Here is a 25,718-nt window from a genome sequence, read left to right on the forward strand (position 1 = left end):
ACAATGGTGATATATCTCTCTCTCTGTTTCATTGTTTACATCATGTACCATAGTCATAGTTCTCTCTGTGTATTTCGGTGTTTACACCATGTATCATGGTGAAAGTTCTCTCTGTGTGTTTCAGTGTTTCCATCATGTACCATAGTAATAGTACTCTCTGTGTGTTTCAGTGTTTACACCAAGTACCATAGTGATAGTTCTCTCTGTGTGTTTCTGTGTTTACATCATGGACCATAGTGATAGTTATCCCTGTGTGTTTCAATGTTTACATCATGTAAGATGGTGATAGTTCTCTCTGAGTGTTTCAGTGTTTACATCATGTACCATAGAGAGAGTTCTCTCTGTGTGTTTAAGTGTTTCCATCATGCACCATAGTGATAGTTATCTCTGTGTGTTTCAGTGTTTCCATCATGTACCATAGTGATAGTTCTCTGTGTGTGTTTCAGTGATTACATCATGTACCATTGCGATAGTTACCTCTGTGTGTTTCAGTGTTTACATAATGTACCATAGTGATAGTTATCTCTGTGTGGTCCAGTGTTTACATCATGTACCACCGTGATAGTTCTCTCTGTGTGTTTCAGTGTGTACATCATGTACCATAGTGATAGTTATCTCTGTGTATTTCAGTGTTTACACCATGCACCATGGTGATAGTTCTCTCTGTGTGTTTCAGTGTTTCCATCATGTACCATAGTGATAGCTCTCTCTGTGTGTATCAGTGATTACATCATGTACCACAGTGATAGCTCTCTCTGTGTGTATCAGTGTTTACATCATGTACCATAGTGATAGTTCTCTCTGTGTGTTTCTGTGTTTACATCATGGACCATAGTGATAGTTATCCCTGTGTGTTTCAATGTTTACATCATGTAAAATGGTGATAGTTCTCACTGAGTGTTTCAGTGTGTACATCATGTACCATAGTGATAGTTATCTCTGTGTATTTCAGTGTCTACACCATGCACCATGGTGATAGTTCTCTCTATGTGTTTCAGTGTTTACATCATGTACCATAGTGATAGTTCTCTCTGTGTGTTTCATTGTTTACATCATGTACCATTGTGATAGTTATCTCTGTGTATTTCAGTGTTTACATTATGTACCATAGTGATAGTTCTCTCTTTGTGTTTCAGTGATTACATCATGTACCATAGTGATAGCTCTCTCTGTGTGTATCAGTGTTTACAGCATGTACCATAGTGATAGTTCTCTGTGTGTGTTTCAGTGATTACATCATGTACCATAGTGATAGTTCTCTCTTTGTGTTTCAGTGATTACATCATGTACCATAGTGATAGTTCTCTGTGTGTGTTTCAGTGATTACATCATGTACCATAGTGATAGTTCTCTCTTTGTGTTTCAGTGATTACATCATGTACCATAGTGATAGCTCTCTCTGTGTGTTTCAGTGTTTACATCATGTACCATAGTGATAGTTCTCTCTGTGTGTTTCAGTGTTTCCATCGTGTACCGTAGTGATAAGTCTCTCTGTGTGTTTCAGTCTTTACATCATGTACCATAGTGATATATCTCTCTCTGTTTCATTGTTTACATCATGTACCATAGTGATAGTTCTCTGTGTGTGTTTCAGTGATTACATCATGTACCATAGTGATAGTTCTCTCTTTGTGTTTCAGTGATTACATCGTGTACCATATTGATAGTTATCTCTGTGTATTTCAGTGTTTACACCATGCACCAGTTTGATAGTTCTCTCTGTGTGTTTCAGTGTTTACATCATGTACCATAGTGATAGTTCTCTCTGTGTGTTTCAGTGTTTCCATCGTGTACCGTAGTGATAAGTCTCTCTGTGTGTTTCAGTCTTTACATCATGTACCATAGTGATATATCTCTCTCTCTGTTTCATTGTTTACATCATGTACCATAGTCATAGTTCTCTCTGTGTATTTCGGTGTTTACACCATGTATCATGGTGAAAGTTCTCTCTGTGTGTTTCAGTGTTTCCATCATGTACCATAGTAATAGTCCTCTCTGTGTGTTTGAGTGTTTCCATCATGTACCATAGTGATAGTTCTCTCTGTGTGTTTCTGTGTTTACATCATGGACCATAGTGATAGTTATCCCTGTGTGTTTCAATGTTTACATCATGTAAAATGGTGATAGTTCTCTCTGAGTGTTTCAGTGTTTACATCATGTACCATAGAGAGAGTTCTCTCTGTGTGTTTAAGTGTTTCCATCATGCACCATAGTGATAGTTCTCTCTGTGTGTTTCAGTGTGTACATCATGTACCATAGTGATAGTTCACTGTGTGTTTCGGTGATTACATCATGTACCAAAGTGATAGTTCTCTCTGTGTGTTTCATTGTTTCCATCATGTACCATAGTGATAGTTCTCTCTGTGTGTTTCAGCCTTTACATCATGTACAATGGTGATAGTTCTATCTGTGCCTTTCAGTAATTACATCATGGACAATAGCGATAGTTCTCTCTGTGTGTTTCAGTGTTTCCATCATGTACCATAGTGATAGTTCTCTCTGTGTGTTTCAGCCTTTACATCATGTACAATGGTGATATATCTCTCTCTCTGTTTCATTGTTTACATCATGTACCATAGTCATAGTTCTCTCTGTGTATTTCGGTGTTTACACCATGTATCATGGTGAAAGTTCTCTCTGTGTGTTTCAGTGTTTCCATCATGTACCATAGTAATAGTACTCTCTGTGTGTTTCAGTGTTTACACCAAGTACCATAGTGATAGTTCTCTCTGTGTGTTTCTGTGTTTACATCATGGACCATAGTGATAGTTATCCCTGTGTGTTTCAATGTTTACATCATGTAAGATGGTGATAGTTCTCTCTGAGTGTTTCAGTGTTTACATCATGTACCATAGAGAGAGTTCTCTCTGTGTGTTTAAGTGTTTCCATCATGCACCATAGTGATAGTTATCTCTGTGTGTTTCAGTGTTTCCATCATGTACCATAGTGATAGTTCTCTGTGTGTGTTTCAGTGATTACATCATGTACCATTGCGATAGTTACCTCTGTGTGTTTCAGTGTTTACATAATGTACCATAGTGATAGTTCTCTCTGTGTGGTTCAGTGTTTACATCATGTACCACCGTGATAGTTCTCTCTGTGTGTTTCAGTGTGTACATCATGTACCATAGTGATAGTTATCTCTGTGTATTTCAGTGTTTACACCATGCACCATGGTGATAGTTCTCTCTGTGTGTTTCAGTGTTTCCATCATGTACCATAGTGATAGCTCTCTCTGTGTGTATCAGTGATTACATCATGTACCATAGTGATAGTTCTCTCTTTGTGTTTCAGTGTTTCCATCATGTACCATAGTAATAGTCCTCTCTGTGTGTTTGAGTGTTTCCATCATGTACCATCGTGATAGTTCTCAATGTGTGTTTCAGTGTGTGCATCATGTACCATAGTGATAGTTATCTCTGTGTATTTCAGTGTTTACATCATGTACCATTGTGATAGTTCTCTCTGTGTGTTTCAGTGTTTACATCATGTACCATAGTGATAGCTCTCTCTGTGTGTTTCAGTGTTTACACCAAGTACCATAGTGATAGTTCTCTCTTTGTGTTTCAGTGTTTACATCATGTACCAAAGTGATAGTTCTCTCTGTGTGTTTCATTGTTTCCATCATGTACCATAGTGATAGTTCTCTCTGTGCCTTTCAGTAATTACATCATGGACAATAGCGATAGTTCTCTCTGTGTGTTTCAGTGTTTCCATCATGTACCATAGTGATAGTTCTCTCTGTGTGTTTCAGTGTTTCCATCGTGTACCATAGTGATAAGTCTATCTGTGTGTTTCAGTCTTTACATCATGTACCATAGTGATATATCTCTCTCTCTGTTTCATTGTTTACATCATGTACTATAGTGATAGTTCTCTCTGTGTATTTCGGTGTTTACACCATGTACCATGGTGAAAGTTCTCTCTGTGTGTTTCAGTGTTTACACCAAGTACCATAGTGATAGTTCTCTCTGTGTGTTTCTGTGTTTACATCATGGACCATAGTGATAGTTATCCCTGTGTGTTTCAATGTTTACATCATGTAAAATGGTGATAGTTCTCTCTGAGTGTTTCAGTGTTTACATCATGTACCATAGAGAGAGTTCTCTCTGTGTGTTTAAGTGTTTCCATCATGCACCATAGTGATAGTTCTCTGTGTGTGTTTCAGTGATTACATCATGTACCATAGTGATAGCTCTCTCTGTGTGTATCAGTGTTTACATCATGTACCATAGTGATAGTTCTCTCTGTGTGTTTCATTGTTGACACCATGTACCATTGCGATCGTTATCTCTGTGTATTTCAGTGTTTACATAATGTACCATCGTGATAGTTCTCTCTGTGTGGTTCAGTGTTTACATCATGTACCACCGTGATAGTTCTCTCTGTGTGTTTCAGTGTGTACATCATGTACCATATTGATAGTTATCTCTGTGTATTTCAGTGTTTACACCATGCACAATGGTGATAGTTCTCTCTGTGTGTTTCAGTGTTTCCATCATGTACCATAGTAATAGTCCTCTCTGTGTGTTTGAGTGCTTCCATCATGTACCATCGTGATATTTCTCTCTGTGTGTTTCAGTGTTTACATCATGTACCATTGTGATAGTTCTCTCTGTGTGTTTCAGTGTTTACATCATGTACCATAGTGATAGTTCTCTCTGTGTGTTTCAGTGTTTCCATCATGTACCATAGTGATAGCTCTCTCTGTGTTTTTCAGTGTTTACATCATGTACCACATTGATAGTTATCTGTGTGTTTGAGTGTTTCCATCATGTACCACAGTGATAGTTCTCTCTGTGTGTTTCAGTGCTGTTGAGTACACTGGTATACTGTAGCCTCAGACAAGGTGGAGGTGAGTACATTTCTCTATATTCATCACCTGTTCTATAATAGTAACATTTCTCTATATTCATCACCTGTTCTATAATAGTAACATTTCTCTATATTCATCACCTGTTCTATAATAGTAACATTTCTCTATATTCATCACCTGTTCTATAATAGTAACATTTATCTATGTTCGTCACCTGTTCTATAATAGTAACATTTCTCTATATTCATCACCTGTTCTATAATAGTAACATTTATCTATATTCATCACCTGTTCTATAATAGTAACATTTCTCTATATTCATCACCTGTTCTATAATAGTAACATTTCTCTATATTCATCACCTGTTCTATAATAGTATAATGTATTCCTGTCTCTTCATTGGTTGTGACTTCATATCAGTCTACACCAACCCTTCATATCGGTCTCCAGTCCTTATTGTCTTAGTAAAGAAGGTACCTGGCCGTATCAGCATCACTACTCTGGACGGTTCTGACTTGTTCCCCCTTTGGCCGCCTTTCCTTACAGTTCTCTGCTGCCAATGACTGGAACAAACTGCAAAAATCGCTCTCTTATCTCCCTCACTAAATTCAAGCTCCAGCTGTCAGGGCAGCTCACAGATCACTGTGTTACGACAAATGAGTGAGGAGGTGTGGAGTCAGGCGCAGAGAGCAAAAGATGTGGGAAAAAACATGCTTTAATGTCCAGGAAAAATAACATGAACAAAAGTAGGAAAACGAATGATCAGAAATAATAACGGACAGCGCAAAACCCAAAATACAAACAAAATACACTCAAACACAGAACAGACGAACGAAACAGAAGCGGGCTGAACAAACTATATATAACCCTACCCAAACAACCAAACAAGAAACAGGTGATACCAATCAGACAAAACCAAAGGAACACAGAACAACGGTGATAGCTAACAGACCGGCGACGACGAGCGCCGAGCGCCACCCGAACAAGAAGGGGAGTCACCTTCGGTAATATTCGTGACACACTGCACCTGCACATAGCCCATCTGTAAATAGCCCATCCAACTACCTCATCCCCATACTGTATTTATTTATTTATTTTGCTCCTTTGCAACCCAATGTCTCTACTTGCACATTCATCTTCTGCACATCTATCATTCCAGTGTTTAATTGCTATATTGCAATTACTTCGACACTATGGCCTATTTTATTGCCTTTACCTCCCTTATCTAACCTCATTTGCACACACTGTATATATACTTTTTTTCTAATGTATTATTGACTGTATGTTTGTTTAATCCATGTGTAACTCTGTGTTGTTGTTTGTGTCGAACTGCTTTGCTTTATCTTGGCGTTGTCGCAGTTGTAAATGAGAACTTGTTCTCAACTAGCCACCTGGTTAAATAAAGGTGTTCTCAACTGGCCTACCTGGTTAAATAAAGGTGTTCTCAACTGGCCTACCTGGTTAAATAAAGGTGTTCTCAACTGGCCACCTGGTTAAATAAAGGTGTTCTCAACTGGCCTACCTGGTGAAATAAAGGTGTTCTCAACTGGCCTACCTGGTTAAATAAAGGTGTTCTCAACTGGCCACCTGGTTAAATAAAGGTGTTCTCAACTGGCCTACCTGGTTAAATAAAGGTGTTCTCAACTGGCCACCTGGTTAAATAAAGGTGTTCTCAACTGGCCTACCTGGTGAAATAAAGGTGTTCTCAACTGGCCTACCTGGTTAAATAAAGGTGTTCTCAACTGGCGTACCTGGTTAAATAAAGGTGTTCTCAACTAGCCACCTGGTTAAATAAAGGTGAAATAAACATAAAAAAGAGAGCAAAGACAGATAATAAATGGTTGATTAATAAATAAAGTGAAATAAAATAAATATATATATCAAACTTGTCACTATTTTTTGTGTCTAGGTTTTATAAAGCCTTGTCTCCAGGTCTCAGCCTACCCTCATCACCAGGTTAAACAGCTGGAGAATAGCCTCTTTCTGCTGTGTTTCAGCATCACTGTTCCAGGCTTCATCACTCTTAAGGGCCTGTATTTTAAAGTGTACATGAGACAATGCAACTCTATCTCTCCTTCTTTATCTCTCCCTTTCTTTCTCTCTCTCTTAGATCTCTCTCCTCCAGCGTCTCTGAGCGTCAGTCCTGACAGATCTCAGTTCTTTAAATTTGAGTCTGTCTCTCTGAGCTGTGAGGTTCAGGGGAACTCTGCTGGATGGAGAGTGGTGAGGAACACATCGAGAGGAATCCTTTCAGAGTGTAATACTGACTGGGGAAAACAACAGGGGTCTTCATGCAACGTGTCACTAATAACATCGCACAGTGGAGTGTACTGGTGTGAGTCTGGGTCTGGAGAACACAGCAATGCTGTCAACATCACAGTACATGGTATGTCCACAAACACCATCTACTAACATTATAGTGTTTAGTGGTTCATCTGGTTTCAGATAGCTGATGTTATGTTTATATATGATGTTTATATATTATATATAGCTGGAGCTGTGATCCTGGAGAGACCTGTTTATATATGATGTTTATATATTATATACAGCTGGAGCTGTGATCCTGGAGAGACCTGTTTATATATGATGTTTATATATTATATATAGCTGGAGCTGTGACCCTGGAGAGACCTGTTTATATATTATATACAGCTGGAGCTGTGATCCTGGAGAGCCCTGTTTATATATGATGTTTATATATTATATACAGCTGGAGCTGTGATCCTGGAGAGACCTGTTTATATATGATGTTTATATATTAGCTATATACAGCTGGAGCTGTGATCCTGGAGAGACCTGTTTATATATGATGTTTATATATTATATATAGCTGGAGCTGTGATCCTGGAGAGACCTGTTTATATATGATGTTTATATATTATATACAGCTGGAGCTGTGATCCTGGAGAGACCTGTTTATATATGATGTTTATATATTATATATAGCTGGAGCTGTGACCCTGGAGAGACCTGTTTATATATTATATACAGCTGGAGCTGTGATCCTGGAGAGCCCTGTTTATATATGATGTTTATATATTATATACAGCTGGAGCTGTGATCCTGGAGAGACCTGTTTATATATGATGTTTATATATTATATACAGCTGGAGCTGTGATCCTGGAGAGACCTGTTTATATATGATGTTTATATATTATATACAGCTGGAGCTGTGATCCTGGAGAGCCCTGTTTATATATGATGTTTATATATTATATACAGCTGGAGCTGTGATCCTGGAGAGCCCTGTTTATATATGATGTTTATATATTATATACAGCTGGAGCTGTGATCCTGGAGAGCCCTGTTTATATATGATGTTTATATATTATATACAGATGGTGCTGTGATCCTGGAGAGACCTGTTTATATATGATGTTTATATATTATATACAGCTGGAGCTGTGACCCTGGAGTGACCTGTTTATATATGATGTTTATATATTATATACAGCTGGAGCTGTGATCCTGGAGAGCCCTGTTTATATATGATGTTTATATATTATATACAGCTGGAGCTGTGATCCTGGAGAGACCTGTTTATATATGATGTTTATATATTATATACAGTTGGTGCTGTGATCCTGGAGAGCCCTGTTTATATATGATGTTTATATATTATATACAGCTGGAGCTGTGATCCTGGAGAGCCCTGTTTATATATGATGTTTATATATTATATACAGCTGGTGCTGTGATCCTGGAGAGCCCTGTTTATATATGATGTTTATATATTATATACAGCTGGAGCTGTGATCCTGGAGAGCCCTGCCCTTCCTGTGACTGAGGGAGATTCTGTGACTCTGCGCTGCAGATATCAGGGAACTCCCTCTGACCTCACAGCTGGTTTCTACAAAGATGGATCCCTCATCAGGGCTGAGACTACAGGAGAGATGACCATCCCTGCAGTATCCAAGTCAGATGAAGGACTCTACAAGTGTACCAACTCTGAAGGAGCATCACCAGAGAGCTGGATGACTGTGACAGGTGAGACATTGTAATCTCTAGAAGTAATACATATGTCTAAGATAATATAATTACAATAATTGTCTCTTGTTCTTTTAAACAGTTTGTTTATAACTATTTATTGTGTTGTTTTCAATTGTGTTTTTCAAGATAGGGGATCTACCTCATCCTCGTCTCCTCCCACCCCTCTCACCCCATCCTCCTCCTCACCCCCCTCCCCCTCCTATCTCCCCCCCTCTCTCCTCCTCCCTCTGTCTGTCTCTGGGTTGGTGGCTGGTCTCTCCATCTCTCTGATCATTCTACTGGTCCTGTTCTGCAAGAGGAACAAAGATGTAGCAGCTGAACCCAGAGATGTTACGTATGCTGACGTTAGAATCATACAGGAACCAGAACCCAGGAGAAGGAGAGGTACACACACACACACACACACACACACACACACACACACACACACACACACACACACACACACACACACACACACACACACACACACACACACACACACACACACACACACACACACACACACAAACAAACACACACAGTACAATGTCTTTATGTCTTCAAACCGTTGTCTCGTCTCCTCCAGAGAAGTCTCCAGGAGCTGATCCAGTCTACTCTGCAGTGAAGACCTCCAACACCACAGGTACTGTAGTAATGTATAACACTATACTTCCACAGGTACTGTAATACTGTATAACACCACAGGTACTATAGTACTGTATAACACTATACTTCCACAGGTACTGTAATACTGTATAACACCACAGGTACTGTAATAATGTATAATACTATAACACCACAGGTACTGTAATACTGTATAACACAATAACACCACAGGTACTGTAATACTGTTTAACACTATACCACCACAGGTAATGTAGTACTGTATAACACTATAACACCACAAGTACTGTAATACTGTATAACACAATAACACCACAGGTACTCTAATACTGTATAACACTATACCACCACTGTTACTGTCATACTGTATAACACTATAACACAACACAGGTACGGTAATAATGTATAACACCACAGGTACTGTAATACTGTATAACACAACAGGTACTGTAATACTGTATAACACAACAGGTACTGTAATACTGTATAACACTATAACAACACAGGTACTGTAATACTGTATAACACTATAACACCACAGGTACTGTAATACTGTATAACACAATAACACCACAGGTACTGTAATACTGTATAACACTATACCACCACAGGTAATGTAGTACTGTATAACACTATAACACCACAAGTACTCTAATACTGTATAACACTATAACACCACAGGTACTGTAATACTGTATAACACTATAACACCACAGGTACTGTAATACTGTATAACACTATAACACCACAGGTACTCTAATACTGTATAACACTATACCACCACTGTTACTGTCATACTGTATAACACTAACATCACAGGTACTGTAGTACTGTATAACACTATAACACAACACAGGTACGGTAATAATGTATAACACCACAGGTACTGTAATACTGTATAACACAACAGGTACTGTAATACTGTATAACACAACAGGTACTGTAATACTGTATAACACTATAACAACACAGGTACTGTAATACTGTATAACACTATAACACCACAGGTACTGTAATACTGTATAACACTATAACACCACAGGTACTGTAATACTGTATAACACCACAGGTACTGTAATACTGTATAACACTATAACACCACAGGTACTGTAATCCTGTAAAACACTATAACACCACAGGTACTGTAATACTGTATAACACTTACACCACAGGTACTGTAATCCTGTAAAACGCTATAACACCACAGGTACTGCAATACCGTATACCACCATAGGTACTGTAATGCTGTATAACGCTATAACACCACAGGTACTGTAGTAATGTATAACACTATTACACCACAGGTCCTGTATAGCACTATAACACCACAGGTACTGTAATACTGTAAAACACTATAACACCACATGTACTGTAATACTGTATAAAACTATAACTCCACAGGTACTATAATACTGTATAACACTATAACACCACAGGTAGTGTAATACTGTATAATACTATAACACCACAGGTACTGTTGTACTGTATAACACTATAACACCACTGGTACTGTAATACCGTATAACACTAACACCACAGGTACTGTAATACTGTATAACACTATAACACCACAGGTACTGTAATACTGTATAACACTATAACACCACAGGTACTGTAATACCTTATAACACTATAACACCACAGGTAGTGTAATACTGTATAACACTATAACATCACAGTAACTGTAATACCTTATACCAGTATAACACCACAGGTACTGCAAAACCGTATACCACCATAGGTACTGTAATGCTGTATAACACTATAACACCACAGGTACTGTAATACTGTATAACACTATAACACCACAGGTACTGTAGTACCGTATACCACCACAGGTACTGTAATACTGTACAGCACTATAACACCACAGGTACTGTAATACTGTATAACACTATAACACCACAGGTACTGTAATACTGTATAACACTATAACACCACTGGTACTGTATAGCACTATAACACCACAGGTACTGTAATACTGTATGACACTATAACACCACAGGTACTGTAATACTGTATAACACTATAACTCCACAGGTACTATAATACTGTATAACACTATAACACCACAGGTGCTGCAATACTGTATACCACTATAACACCACAGGTACTGTAATACTGTATAACACTATAACACCACAGGTACTGTAATCCTGTATAACACTATAACACCACAGGTACTGTAATACTGTATAACACTTACACCACAGGTACTGTAATCCTGTAAAACGCTATAACACCACGGGTACTGCAATACCGTATACCACCATATGTAATGTAATGCTGTATAACGCTATAACACCACGGTTACTGTAGTAATGTATAACACTATTACACCACAGGTACTGTATAGCACTATAACACCACAGGTACTGTAATACTGTAAAACACTATAACACCACATGTACTGTAATAATGTATAAAACTATAACTCCACAGGTACTATAATACTGTATAACACTATAACACCACAGGTAGTGTAATACTGTATAATACTATAACACCACAGGTACTGTAATATTGTATAACACTATAACAGGTACTGTAATACTGTATAACACTATAACACCACAGGTACTGTAATACTGTATAACACCACAGGTACTGTAATACCTTATAACACTATAAAACCACAGGTACTGTAATACTGTATAACACTATAACACCACAAGTACTGTAATACTGTATAACACTATAACACCACAGGTACTGTAATACCTTATAACACTATAACACCACAGGTACTGTAATACTGTATAACACTATAACACCACAGGTACTGTAATACTGTATAACACTATAACAGGTACTGTAATACTGTATAACCCTATAACACCACAGGTACTGTAATAGTGAATAACACCACAGGTACTGTAATACCTTAACACACTATAACACCACAGGTACTGTAATACTGTATAACACTATAACACCACAGGTACTGTAATACTGTTTAACACTATAACAGGTACTGTAATACCTTATAACACTATAACACCACAGGTACTGTAATACTGTATAACACAGCAGGTAGTGTAATATCGTATAACACTATAACACCACAGTTACTGTAATACTGTATAACACTATAACACCACAGGTACTGTAATACTGTATAACACTTACACCACAGGTACTGTAATCCTGTAAAATGCTATAACACCACAGGTACTGCAATACCGTATACCACCATAGGTACTGTAATGCTGTATAACGCTATAACACCACAGGTACTGTAGTAATGTATAACACTATTACACCACAGGTACTGTATAGCACTATAACACCACAGGTACTGTAATACTGTAAAACACTATAACACCACATGTACTGTAATACTGTATAAAACTATAACTCCACAGGTACTATAATACTGTATAACACTATAACACCACAGGTAGTGTAATACTGTATAATACTATAAAACCACAGGTACTGTAATATTGTATAACACTATAACAGGTACTGTAATACTGTATAACACTATAACACCACAGGTACTGTAATACTGTATAACACCACAGGTACTGTAATACCTTATAACACTATAAAACCACAGGTACTGTAATACTGTATAACACTATAACACCACAGGTACTGTAATACCTTATAACACTATAACACCACAGGTACTGTAATACTGTATAACACTATAACACCACAGGTACTGTAATACTGTATAACAATATAACAGGTACTGTAATACTGTATAACCCTATAACACCACAGGTACTGTAATAGTGTATAACACCACAGGTACTGTAATACCTTATAACGCTATAACACCACAGGTAGTGTAATACTGTATAACACTATAACACCACAGGTACTGTAATACTGTATAACACTATAACACCACAGGTACTGTAATACTGTATAACACAACAGGTACTGTAATACTGTATAACACAACAGGTACTGTAATACTGTATAACACTATAACAACACAGGTACTGTAATACTGTATAACACTATAACACCACAGGTACTGTAATACTGTATAACACTATAACACCACAGGTACTGTAATACCGTATACCACCACAGGTACTGTAGTACTGTATAACACTATAACACAACAGGTACTGTAATACCGTATAACACTACAACACCACAGTTACTGTAATACTGTATAACACCACAGGTAATGTAGTACTGAATTACACGATACCCCCACAGGTACTGTAATACTGTATACCACCACAGGTACTGTAATACCTTATAACACTATAACACCACAGTTACTGTAATACTGTATAACACTATAACACCCCAGGTACTGTAATACTGTATAACACCACAGGTACTTTAGTACTGTATAACACAATAACACCACAGGTACTGTAATACTGCATAATACCACAGGTACTGTAGTACTGTATAACACTATAACACCACAGGTACTGTAATACTGTATAACACCACAGGTAGTGTAATACTGTATAACACTTACACCACAGGTACTGTAATCCTGTAAAATGCTATAACAGGTACTGTAATACTGTATAACCCTATAACACCACAGGTACTGTAATAGTGTATAACACCACAGGTACTGTAATACCTTATAACGCTATAACACCACAGGTAGTGTAATACTGTATAACACTATAACACCACAGGTACTGTAATACTGTATAACACTATAACACCACAGGTACTGTAATACTGTATAACACAACAGGTACTGTAATACTGTATAACACAACAGGTACTGTAATACTGTATAACACTATAACAACACAGGTACTGTAATACTGTATAACACTATAAAACCACAGGTACTGTAATACTGTATAACACTATAACACCACAGGTACTGTAATACCGTATACCACCACAGGTACTGTAGTACTGTATAACACTATAACACAACAGGTACTGTAATACCGTATAACACTACAACACCACAGTTACTGTAATACTGTATAACACTAAAACACCACAGGTACTGTAATACCGTATAACACTAACACCACAGGTACTGTAATACTGTATAACACCACAGGTAATGTAGTACTGAATTACACGATACCCCACAGGTACTGTAATACTGTATACCACCACAGGTACTGTAGTACTGAATAACACTATAACACCACAGGTACTGTAATACTGTATAACAATATAACAGGTACTGTAATACTGTATAACCCTATAACACCACAGGTACTGTAATAGTGTTTAACACCACAGGTACTGTAATACCTTATAACGCTATAACACCACAGGTAGTGTAATACTGTATAACACTATAACACCACAGGTACTGTAATACTGTATAACACTATAACACCACAGGTACTGTAATACTGTATAACACAACAGGTACTGTAATACTGTATAACACAACAGGTACTGTAATACTGTATAACACTATAACAACACAGGTACTGTAATACTGTATAACACTATAACACCACAGGTACTGTAATACTGTATAACACTATAACACCACAGGTACTGTAATACCGTATACCACCACAGGTACTGTAGTACTGTATAACACTATAACACAACAGGTACTGTAATACCGTATAACACTACAACACCACAGTTACTGTAATACTGTATAACACTAAAACACCACAGGTACTGTAATACCGTATAACACTAACACCACAGGTACTGTAATACTGTATAACACCACAGGTAATGTAGTACTGAATTACACGATACCCCCACAGGTACTGTAATACTGTATACCACCACAGGTACTGTAATACCTTATAACACTATAACACCACAGTTACTGTAATACTGTATAACACTATAACACCACAGGTACTGTAATACTGTATAACACCACAGGTACTTTAGTACTGTATAACACAATAACACCACAGGTACTGTAATACTGCATAATACCACAGGTACTGTAGTACTGTATAACACTATAACACCACAGGTACTGTAATACTGTATAACACCACAGGTACTGTAGTACTGAATAACACTATAACACCACAGGTAGTGTAATACTGTATACTACTATAACACCACAGGTACTGTAATATTGTATAACACTATAACAGGTACTGTAATACTGTATAACACTATAAAACCACAGGTACTGTAATACTGTATAACACTATAACACCACAGGTACTGTAAAACTGTATAACACTATAACACCACAGGTACTGTAATACCTTATAACACTATAACACCACAGGTACTGTAATACTGTATAACACTATAACACCACAGGTACTGTAATACTGTTTAACACTATAACAGGTACTGTAATACTGTGTAACCCTATAACACCAAAGGTACTGTAATACATTATAACACTATAACACCACAGGTACTGTAATACAGTATAACACTATAACAACACAGGTCCTGTAATACTGTATCACACTATAACACCACAGGTACTGTAATACCTTATAACACTATAACACCACAGGTACTGTAATACTGTATAACACTATAACACCACAGGTACTGTAATCCTGTAAAACACTATAACACCACAGGTACTGTAATACTGTATAACACTTACACCACAGGTACTGTAATCCTGTAAAACGCTATAACACCACAGGTACTGCAATACCGTATACCACCATAGGTACTGTAATGCTGTATAACGCTATAACACCACAGGTACTGTAGTAATGTATAACACTATTACACCACAGGTCCTGTATAGCACTATAACACCACAGGTACTGTAATACTGTAAAACACTATAACACCACATGTACTGTAATACTGTATAAAACTATAACTCCACAGGTACTATAATACTGTATAACACTATAACACCACAGGTAGTGTAATACTGTATAATACTATAACACCACAGGTACTGTTGTACTGTATAACACTATAACACCACTGGTACTGTAATACCGTATAACACTAACACCACAGGTACTGTAATACTGTATAACACTATAACACCACAGGTACTGTAATACTGTATAACACTATAACACCACAGGTACTGTAATACCTTATAACACTATAACACCACAGGTAGTGTAATACTGTATAACACTATAACATCACAGTAACTGTAATACCTTATACCAGTATAACACCACAGGTACTGCAATACCGTATACCACCATAGGTACTGTAATGCTGTATAACACTATAACACCACAGGTACTGTAATACTGTATAACACTATAACACCACAGGTACTGTAGTACCGTATACCACCACAGGTACTGTAATACTGTACAGCACTATAACACCACAGGTACTGTAATACTGTATAACACTATAACACCACAGGTACTGTAATACTGTATAACACTATAACACCACTGGTACTGTATAGCACTATAACACCACAGGTACTGTAATACTGTATGACACTATAACACCACAGGTACTGTAATACTGTATAACACTATAACTCCACAGGTACTATAATACTGTATAACACTATAACACCACAGGTGCTGCAATACTGTATACCACTATAACACCACAGGTGCTGTGATACTATATAACACTATAACACCACAGGTACTGGAATAATGTATAACAATATAACACCACAGGTACTGTAGTACTGTATAACACTATAACACCACAGGTGCTGCAATACTGTATACCACTATAACACCACAGGTGCTGTGATACTATATAACACTATAACACCACAGGTACTGGAATACTGTATAACAATATTACACCACAGGTACTGTAGTACTGTATAACACTATAACGCCACAGGTACTGTAAAACTATATAACACTATAACACCACAGGTACTGTAATAGTGTATAGCACTATAACAACACAAGCACTGTAATACAGTATAACACTATAACACCACATGTACTGCAATACTCTATAACACTATAACACCACAGGTACTGTAATACTGTATAATACTATAACACCACAGGTACTGCAATACTCTGTAACACTATAACACCATAGTTACTGTAATACTGTGTAACACTATACCACCACAGGTACTGTGATACTGCATAACACTATAACACCACATTTACTGTAATACTGTATAACACCACAGGTACTGTAGTACTGAATAACACGATACCACCACAGGTACTGTAATACTGTATAACACCACAGGTACTGTAGTACTGTATAACACTCTAACACCACAGATACTGAATAACACTATAACACCACAGGTACTATAGTACTGTATAACACTATACTTCCACAGGTACTGTAATACTGTATAACACCACAGGTACTGTAATACTGTATAATACTATAACACCACAGGTACTGTAATACTGTATAACACTATACCACCACAGGTACTGTAGTACTGTATATCACTATTACACCACAGGTACTCTAATACTGTATAACACTATACCACCACAGGTACTGTAATACTGTATAACACTATAACACCACAGGTACTGTAATACTGTACAACACTATAACACCACAGGTACTCTAGTACTGTATAACACTATAACACAACACAGGTACGGTAATAATGTATAACACCACTGGTACTGTAATACTGTATAACACAACAGGTACTGTAATACTGTATAACACAACAGGTACTGTAATACTGTATAACACTATAACAACACAGGTACTGTAATACTGTATAACACTATAACACCACAGGTACTGTAATACTGTATAACACTATAACAAAACATGTACTGTAATACCGTATACCACCACAGGTACTGTAGTACTGTATAACACTATAACACAACAGGTACTGTAATACCGTATAACACTACAACACCACAGTTACTGTAATACTGTATAACACTATAACACCACAGGTACTGTAATACTGTATAACACTATAACACCACAGGTACTGTAATACCGTATAACACTAACACCACAGGTACTGTAATACTGTATAACACCACAGGTACTGTAGTACTGAATTACATGATACCCCCACAGGTACTGTAATACTGTATACCACCACAGGTACTGTAATACCTTATAACACTATAACACCACAGTTACTGTAATACTGTATAACACTATAACACCACAGGTACTGTAATACTGTATAACATCACAGGTACTTTAGTACTGTATAACACAATAACATCACAGGTACTGTAATACTGTATAACACCACAGGTACTGTAGTACTGAATAACACTATAACACCACAGGTAGTGTAATAAGGTATACTACTATAACACCACTGGTACTGTAATATTGTATAACACTATAACAGGTACTGTAATACTGTATAACACTATAAAATCACAGGTACTGTAATACTGTATAACACAATAACACCACAGGTACTGTAAAACTGTATAACACTATAACACCACAGGTACTGTAATACCTTATAACACTATAACACCACAGGTACTGTAATATTGTATAACACTATAACACCACAGGTACTGTAATACCTTTTAACACTATAACAGGTACTGTAATACTGTATAAACCTATAACACCACAGGTACTGTAATACTGTATAACACTATAACACCACAGGTACTGTAATCCTGTATAACACTATAACACCACAGGTACTGTAATACTGTATAACACTTACACCACAGGTACTGTAATCCTGTAAAACGCTATAACACCACAGGTACTGCAATACCGTATACCACCATATGTAATGTAATGCTGTATAACGCTATAACACCACGGTTACTGTAGTAATGTATAACACTATTACACCACAGGTACTGTATAGCACTATAACACCACAGGTACTGTAATACTGTAAAACACTATAACACCACATGTACTGTAATAATGTATAAAACTATAACTCCACAGGTACTATAATACTGTATAACACTATAACACCACAGGTAGTGTAATACTGTATAATACTATAACACCACAGGTACTGTAATACTGTATAACACTATAACACCACAGGTACTGTAATACTGTACAACACTATAACACCACAGGTACTGTAATACTGTATAACACTATAACACCACAGGTACTGTAATACTGTATAACACTATAACAAAACAGGTACTGTAATACCGTATACCACCACAGGTACTGTAGTACTGTATAACACTATAACACAACAGGTACTGTAATACCGTATAACACAACAGGTACTGTAATACTGTATAACACAACAGGTACTGTAATACTGTATAACACTATAACACCACAGGTACTGTAATACTGTATAACACTATAACAAAACAGGTACTGTAATACCGTATACCACCACAGGTACTGTAGTACTGTATAACACTATAACACAACAGGTACTGTAATACCGTATAACACTACAACACCACAGTTACTGTAATACTGTATAACACTATAACACCACAGGTACTGTAATACTGTATAACACTATAACACCACAGGTACTGTAATACCGTATAACACTAACACCACAGGTACTGTAATACTGTATAACACCACAGGTACTGTAGTACTGAATTACATGATACCCCCACAGGTACTGTAATACTGTATACCACCACAGGTACTGTAATACCTTATAACACTATAACACCACAGTTACTGTAATACTGTATAACACTATAACACCACAGGTACTGTAATACTGTATAACATCACAGGTACTTTAGTACTGTATAACACAATAACACCACAGGTACTGTAATACTGTATAACACCACAGGTACTGTAGTACTGAATAACACTATAACACCACAGGTAGTGTAATAAGGTATACTACTATAACACCACTGGTACTGTAATATTGTATAACACTATAACAGGTACTGTAATACTGTATAACACTATAAAATCACAGGTACTGTAATACTGTATAACACAATAACACCACAGGTACTGTAAAACTGTATAACACTATAACACCACAGGTACTGTAATACCTTATAACACTATAACACCACAGGTACTGTAATATTGTATAACACTATAACACCACAGGTACTGTAATACCTTTTAACACTATAACAGGTACTGTAATACTGTATAACCCTATAACACCACAGGTACTGTAATACTGTATAACACTATAACACCACAGGTACTGTAATCCTGTATAACACTATAACACCACAGGTACTGTAATACTGTATAACACTTACACCACAGGTACTGTAATCCTGTAAAACGCTATAACACCACAGGTACTGCAATACCGTATACCACCATATGTAATGTAATGCTGTATAACGCTATAACACCACGGTTACTGTAGTAATGTATAACACTATTACACCACAGGTACTGTATAGCACTATAACACCACAGGTACTGTAATACTGTAAAACACTATAACACCACATGTACTGTAATAATGTATAAAACTATAACTCCACAGGTACTATAATACTGTATAACACTATAACACCACAGGTAGTGTAATACTGTATAATACTATAACACCACAGGTACTGTAATATTGTATAACACTATAACAGGTACTGTAATACTGTATAACACTATAACACCACAGGTACTGTAATACTGTATAACACCACAGGTACTGTAATACCTTATAACACTATAAAACCACAGGTACTGTAATACTGTATAACACTATAACACCACAAGTACTGTAATACTGTATAACACTATAACACCACAGGTACTGTAATACTGTATAACACTATAACAGGTACTGTAATACTGTATAACCCTATAACACCACAGGTACTGTAATAGTGAATAACACCACAGGTACTGTAATACCTTAACACACTATAACACCACAGGTACTGTAATACTGTATAACACTATAACACCACAGGTACTGTAATACTGTTTAACACTATAACAGGTACTGTAATACCTTATAACACTATAACACCACAGGTACTGTAATACTGTATAACACAGCAGGTAGTGTAATATCGTATAACACTATAACACCACAGTTACTGTAATACTGTATAACACTAAACACCACAGGTACTGTAATACTGTATAACACTTACACCACAGGTACTGTAATCCTGTAAAATGCTATAACACCACAGGTACTGCAATACCGTATACCACCATAGGTACTGTAATGCTGTATAACGCTATAACACCACAGGTACTGTAGTAATGTATAACACTATTACACCACAGGTACTGTATAGCACTATAACACCACAGGTACTGTAATACTGTAAAACACTATAACACCACATGTACTGTAATACTGTATAAAACTATAACTCCACAGGTACTATAATACTGTATAACACTATAACACCACAGGTAGTGTAATACTGTATAATACTATAAAACCACAGGTACTGTAATATTGTATAACACTATAACAGGTACTGTAATACTGTATAACACTATAACACCACAGGTACTGTAATACTGTATAACACCACAGGTACTGTAATACCTTATAACACTATAAAACCACAGGTACTGTAATACTGTATAACACTATAACACCACAGGTACTGTAATACCTTATAACACTATAACACCACAGGTACTGTAATACTGTATAACACTATAACACCACAGGTACTGTAATACTGTATAACAATATAACAGGTACTGTAATACTGTATAACCCTATAACACCACAGGTACTGTAATAGTGTATAACACCACAGGTACTGTAATACCTTATAATGCTATAACACCACAGGTAGTGTAATACTGTATAACACTATAACACCACAGGTACTGTAATACTGTATAACACTATAACACCACAGGTACTGTAATACTGTATAACACAACAGGTACTGTAATACTGTATAACACAACAGGTACTGTAATACTGTATAACACTATAACAACACAGGTACTGTAATACTGTATAACACTATAACACCACAGGTACTGTAATACTGTATAACACTATAACACCACAGGTACTGTAATACCGTATACCACCACAGGTACTGTAGTACTGTATAACACTATAACACAACAGGTACTGTAATACCGTATAACACTACAACACCACAGTTACTGTAATACTGTATAACACCACAGGTAATGTAGTACTGAATTACACGATACCCCCACAGGTACTGTAATACTGTATACCACCACAGGTACTGTAATACCTTATAACACTATAACACCACAGTTACTGTAATACTGTATAACACTATAACACCACAGGTACTGTAATACTGTATAACACCACAGGTACTTTAGTACTGTATAACACAATAACACCACAGGTACTGTAATACTGCATAATACCACAGGTACTGTAGTACTGTATAACACTATAACACCACAGGTAATGTAATACTGTATAACACCACAGGTACTGTAGTACTGAATAACACTATAACACCACAGGTAGTGTAATACTGTATAACACTTACACCACAGGTACTGTAATCCTGTAAAATGCTATAACAGGTACTGTAATACTGTATAACCCTATAACACCACAGGTACTGTAATAGTGTATAACACCACAGGTACTGTAATACCTTATAACGCTATAACACCACAGGTAGTGTAATACTGTATAACACTATAACACCACAGGTACTGTAATACTGTATAACACTATAACACCACAGGTACTGTAATACTGTATAACACAACAGGTACTGTAATACTGTATAACACAACAGGTACTGTAATACTGTATAACACTATAACAACACAGGTACTGTAATACTGTATAACACTATAAAACCACAGGTACTGTAATACTGTATAACACTATAACACCACAGGTACTGTAATACCGTATACCACCACAGGTACTGTAGTACTGTATAACACTATAACACAACAGGTACTGTAATACCGTATAACACTACAACACCACAGTTACTGTAATACTGTATAACACTAAAACACCACAGGTACTGTAATACCGTATAACACTAACACCACAGGTACTGTAATACTGTATAACACCACAGGTAATGTAGTACTGAATTACACGATACCCCCACAGGTACTGTAATACTGTATACCACCACAGGTACTGTAGTACTGAATAACACTATAACACCACAGGTACTGTAATACTGTATAACAATATAACAGGTACTGTAATACTGTATAACCCTATAACACCACAGGTACTGTAATAGTGTTTAACACCACAGGTACTGTAATACCTTATAACGCTATAACACCACAGGTAGTGTAATACTGTATAACACTATAACACCACAGGTACTGTAATACTGTATAACACTATAACACCACAGGTACTGTAATACTGTATAACACAACAGGTACTGTAATACTGTATAACACAACAGGTACTGTAATACTGTATAACACTATAACAACACAGGTACTGTAATACTGTATAACACTATAACACCACAGGTACTGTAATACTGTATAACACTATAACACCACAGGTACTGTAATACCGTATACCACCACAGGTACTGTAGTACTGTATAACACTATAACACAACAGGTACTGTAATACCGTATAACACTACAACACCACAGTTACTGTAATACTGTATAACACTAAAACACCACAGGTACTGTAATACCGTATAACACTAACACCACAGGTACTGTAATACTGTATAACACCACAGGTAATGTAGTACTGAATTACACGATACCCCCACAGGTACTGTAATACTGTATACCACCACAGGTACTGTAATACCTTATAACACTATAACACCACAGTTACTGTAATACTGTATAACACTATAACACCACAGGTACTGTAATACTGTATAACACCACAGGTACTTTAGTACTGTATAACACAATAACACCACAGGTACTGTAATACTGCATAATACCACAGGTACTGTAGTACTGTATAACACTATAACACCACAGGTACTGTAATACTGTATAACACCACAGGTACTGTAGTACTGAATAACACTATAACACCACAGGTAGTGTAATACTGTATACTACTATAACACCACAGGTACTGTAATATTGTATAACACTATAACAGGTACTGTAATACTGTATAACACTATAAAACCACAGGTACTGTAATACTGTATAACAATATAACACCACAGGTACTGTAAAACTGTATAACACTATAACACCACAGGTACTGTAATACCTTATAACACTATAACACCACAGGTACTGTAATACTGTATAACACTATAACACCACAGGTACTGTAATACTGTTTAACACTATAACAGGTACTGTAATACTGTGTAACCCTATAACACCAAAGGTACTGTAATACCTTATAACACTATAACACCACAGGTACTGTAATACAGTATAACACTATAACAACACAGGTCCTGTAATACTGTATCACACTATAACACCACAGGTACTGTAATACCTTATAACACTATAACACCACAGGTACTGTAATACTGTATAACACTATAACACCACAGGTACTGTAATCCTGTAAAACACTATAACACCACAGGTACTGTAATACTGTATAACACTTACACCACAGGTACTGTAATCCTGTAAAACGCTATAACACCACAGGTACTGCAATACCGTATACCACCATAGGTACTGTAATGCTGTATAACGCTATAACACCACAGGTACTGTAGTAATGTATAACACTATTACACCACAGGTCCTGTATAGCACTATAACACCACAGGTACTGTAATACTGTAAAACACTATAACACCACATGTACTGTAATACTGTATAAAACTATAACTCCACAGGTACTATAATACTGTATAACACTATAACACCACAGGTAGTGTAATACTGTATAATACTATAACACCACAGGTACTGTTGTACTGTATAACACTATAACACCACTGGTACTGTAATACCGCATAACACTAACACCACAGGTACTGTAATACTGTATAACACTATAACACCACAGGTACTGTAATACTGTATAACACCACAGGTACTGTAATACCTTATAACACTATAAAACCACAGGTACTGTAATACTGTATAACGCTATAACACCACAGGTACTGTAGTAATGTATAACACTATTACACCACAGGTCCTGTAATACTGTATAACGCTATAACACCACAGGTACTGTAGTAATGTATAACACTATTACACCACAGGTCCTGTATAGCACTATAACACCACAGGTACTGTAATACTGTAAAACACTATAACACCACATGTACTGTTGTACTGTATAACACTATAACACCACTGGTACTGTAATACCGTATAACACTAACACCACAGGTACTGTAATACTGTATAACACTATAACACCACAGGTACTGTAATACTGTATAACACCACAGGTACTGTAATACCTTATAACACTATAACACCACAGGTAGTGTAATACTGTATAATACTATAACACCACAGGTACTGTTGTACTGTATAACACTATAACACCACTGGTACTGTAATACCGTATAACACTAACACCACAGGTACTGTAATACTGTATAACACTATAACACCACAGGTACTGTAATACTGTATAACACCACA

General features: G+C 36.6%; 1 protein-coding gene and 1 long non-coding RNA gene across 2 annotated transcripts in view; both read left to right on the forward strand.

Annotated features, from left to right (window-relative positions):
* The first annotated feature begins 5,472 nt into the window (after positions 1 to 5,472).
* Positions 5,473 to 8,897, forward strand: LOC135511219 (Fc receptor-like protein 5). Its single transcript, XM_064932848.1, has 4 exons — positions 5,473 to 5,491; positions 6,927 to 7,202; positions 8,562 to 8,804; positions 8,887 to 8,897. Exons 1-4 carry the CDS (start codon positions 5,473 to 5,475, stop codon positions 8,895 to 8,897), a joined length of 549 nt encoding a protein of 182 aa, XP_064788920.1.
* A 129-nt stretch (positions 8,898 to 9,026) lies between these two features.
* The window catches only part of LOC135509867 (uncharacterized), a 53,847-nt gene continuing 37,155 nt past the window's right edge, over positions 9,027 to 25,718 (forward strand). The window contains exons 1-2 of the long non-coding RNA XR_010450998.1: positions 9,027 to 9,191; positions 9,376 to 9,432. This is a non-coding gene — a long non-coding RNA (uncharacterized LOC135509867). The remainder of the gene's footprint in view (positions 9,192 to 9,375; positions 9,433 to 25,718) is intronic.

This window comes from Oncorhynchus masou, chromosome 23 (genome assembly GCF_036934945.1).
Source record: "Oncorhynchus masou masou isolate Uvic2021 chromosome 23, UVic_Omas_1.1, whole genome shotgun sequence".
Taxonomy (NCBI): domain Eukaryota; kingdom Metazoa; phylum Chordata; class Actinopteri; order Salmoniformes; family Salmonidae; genus Oncorhynchus; species Oncorhynchus masou.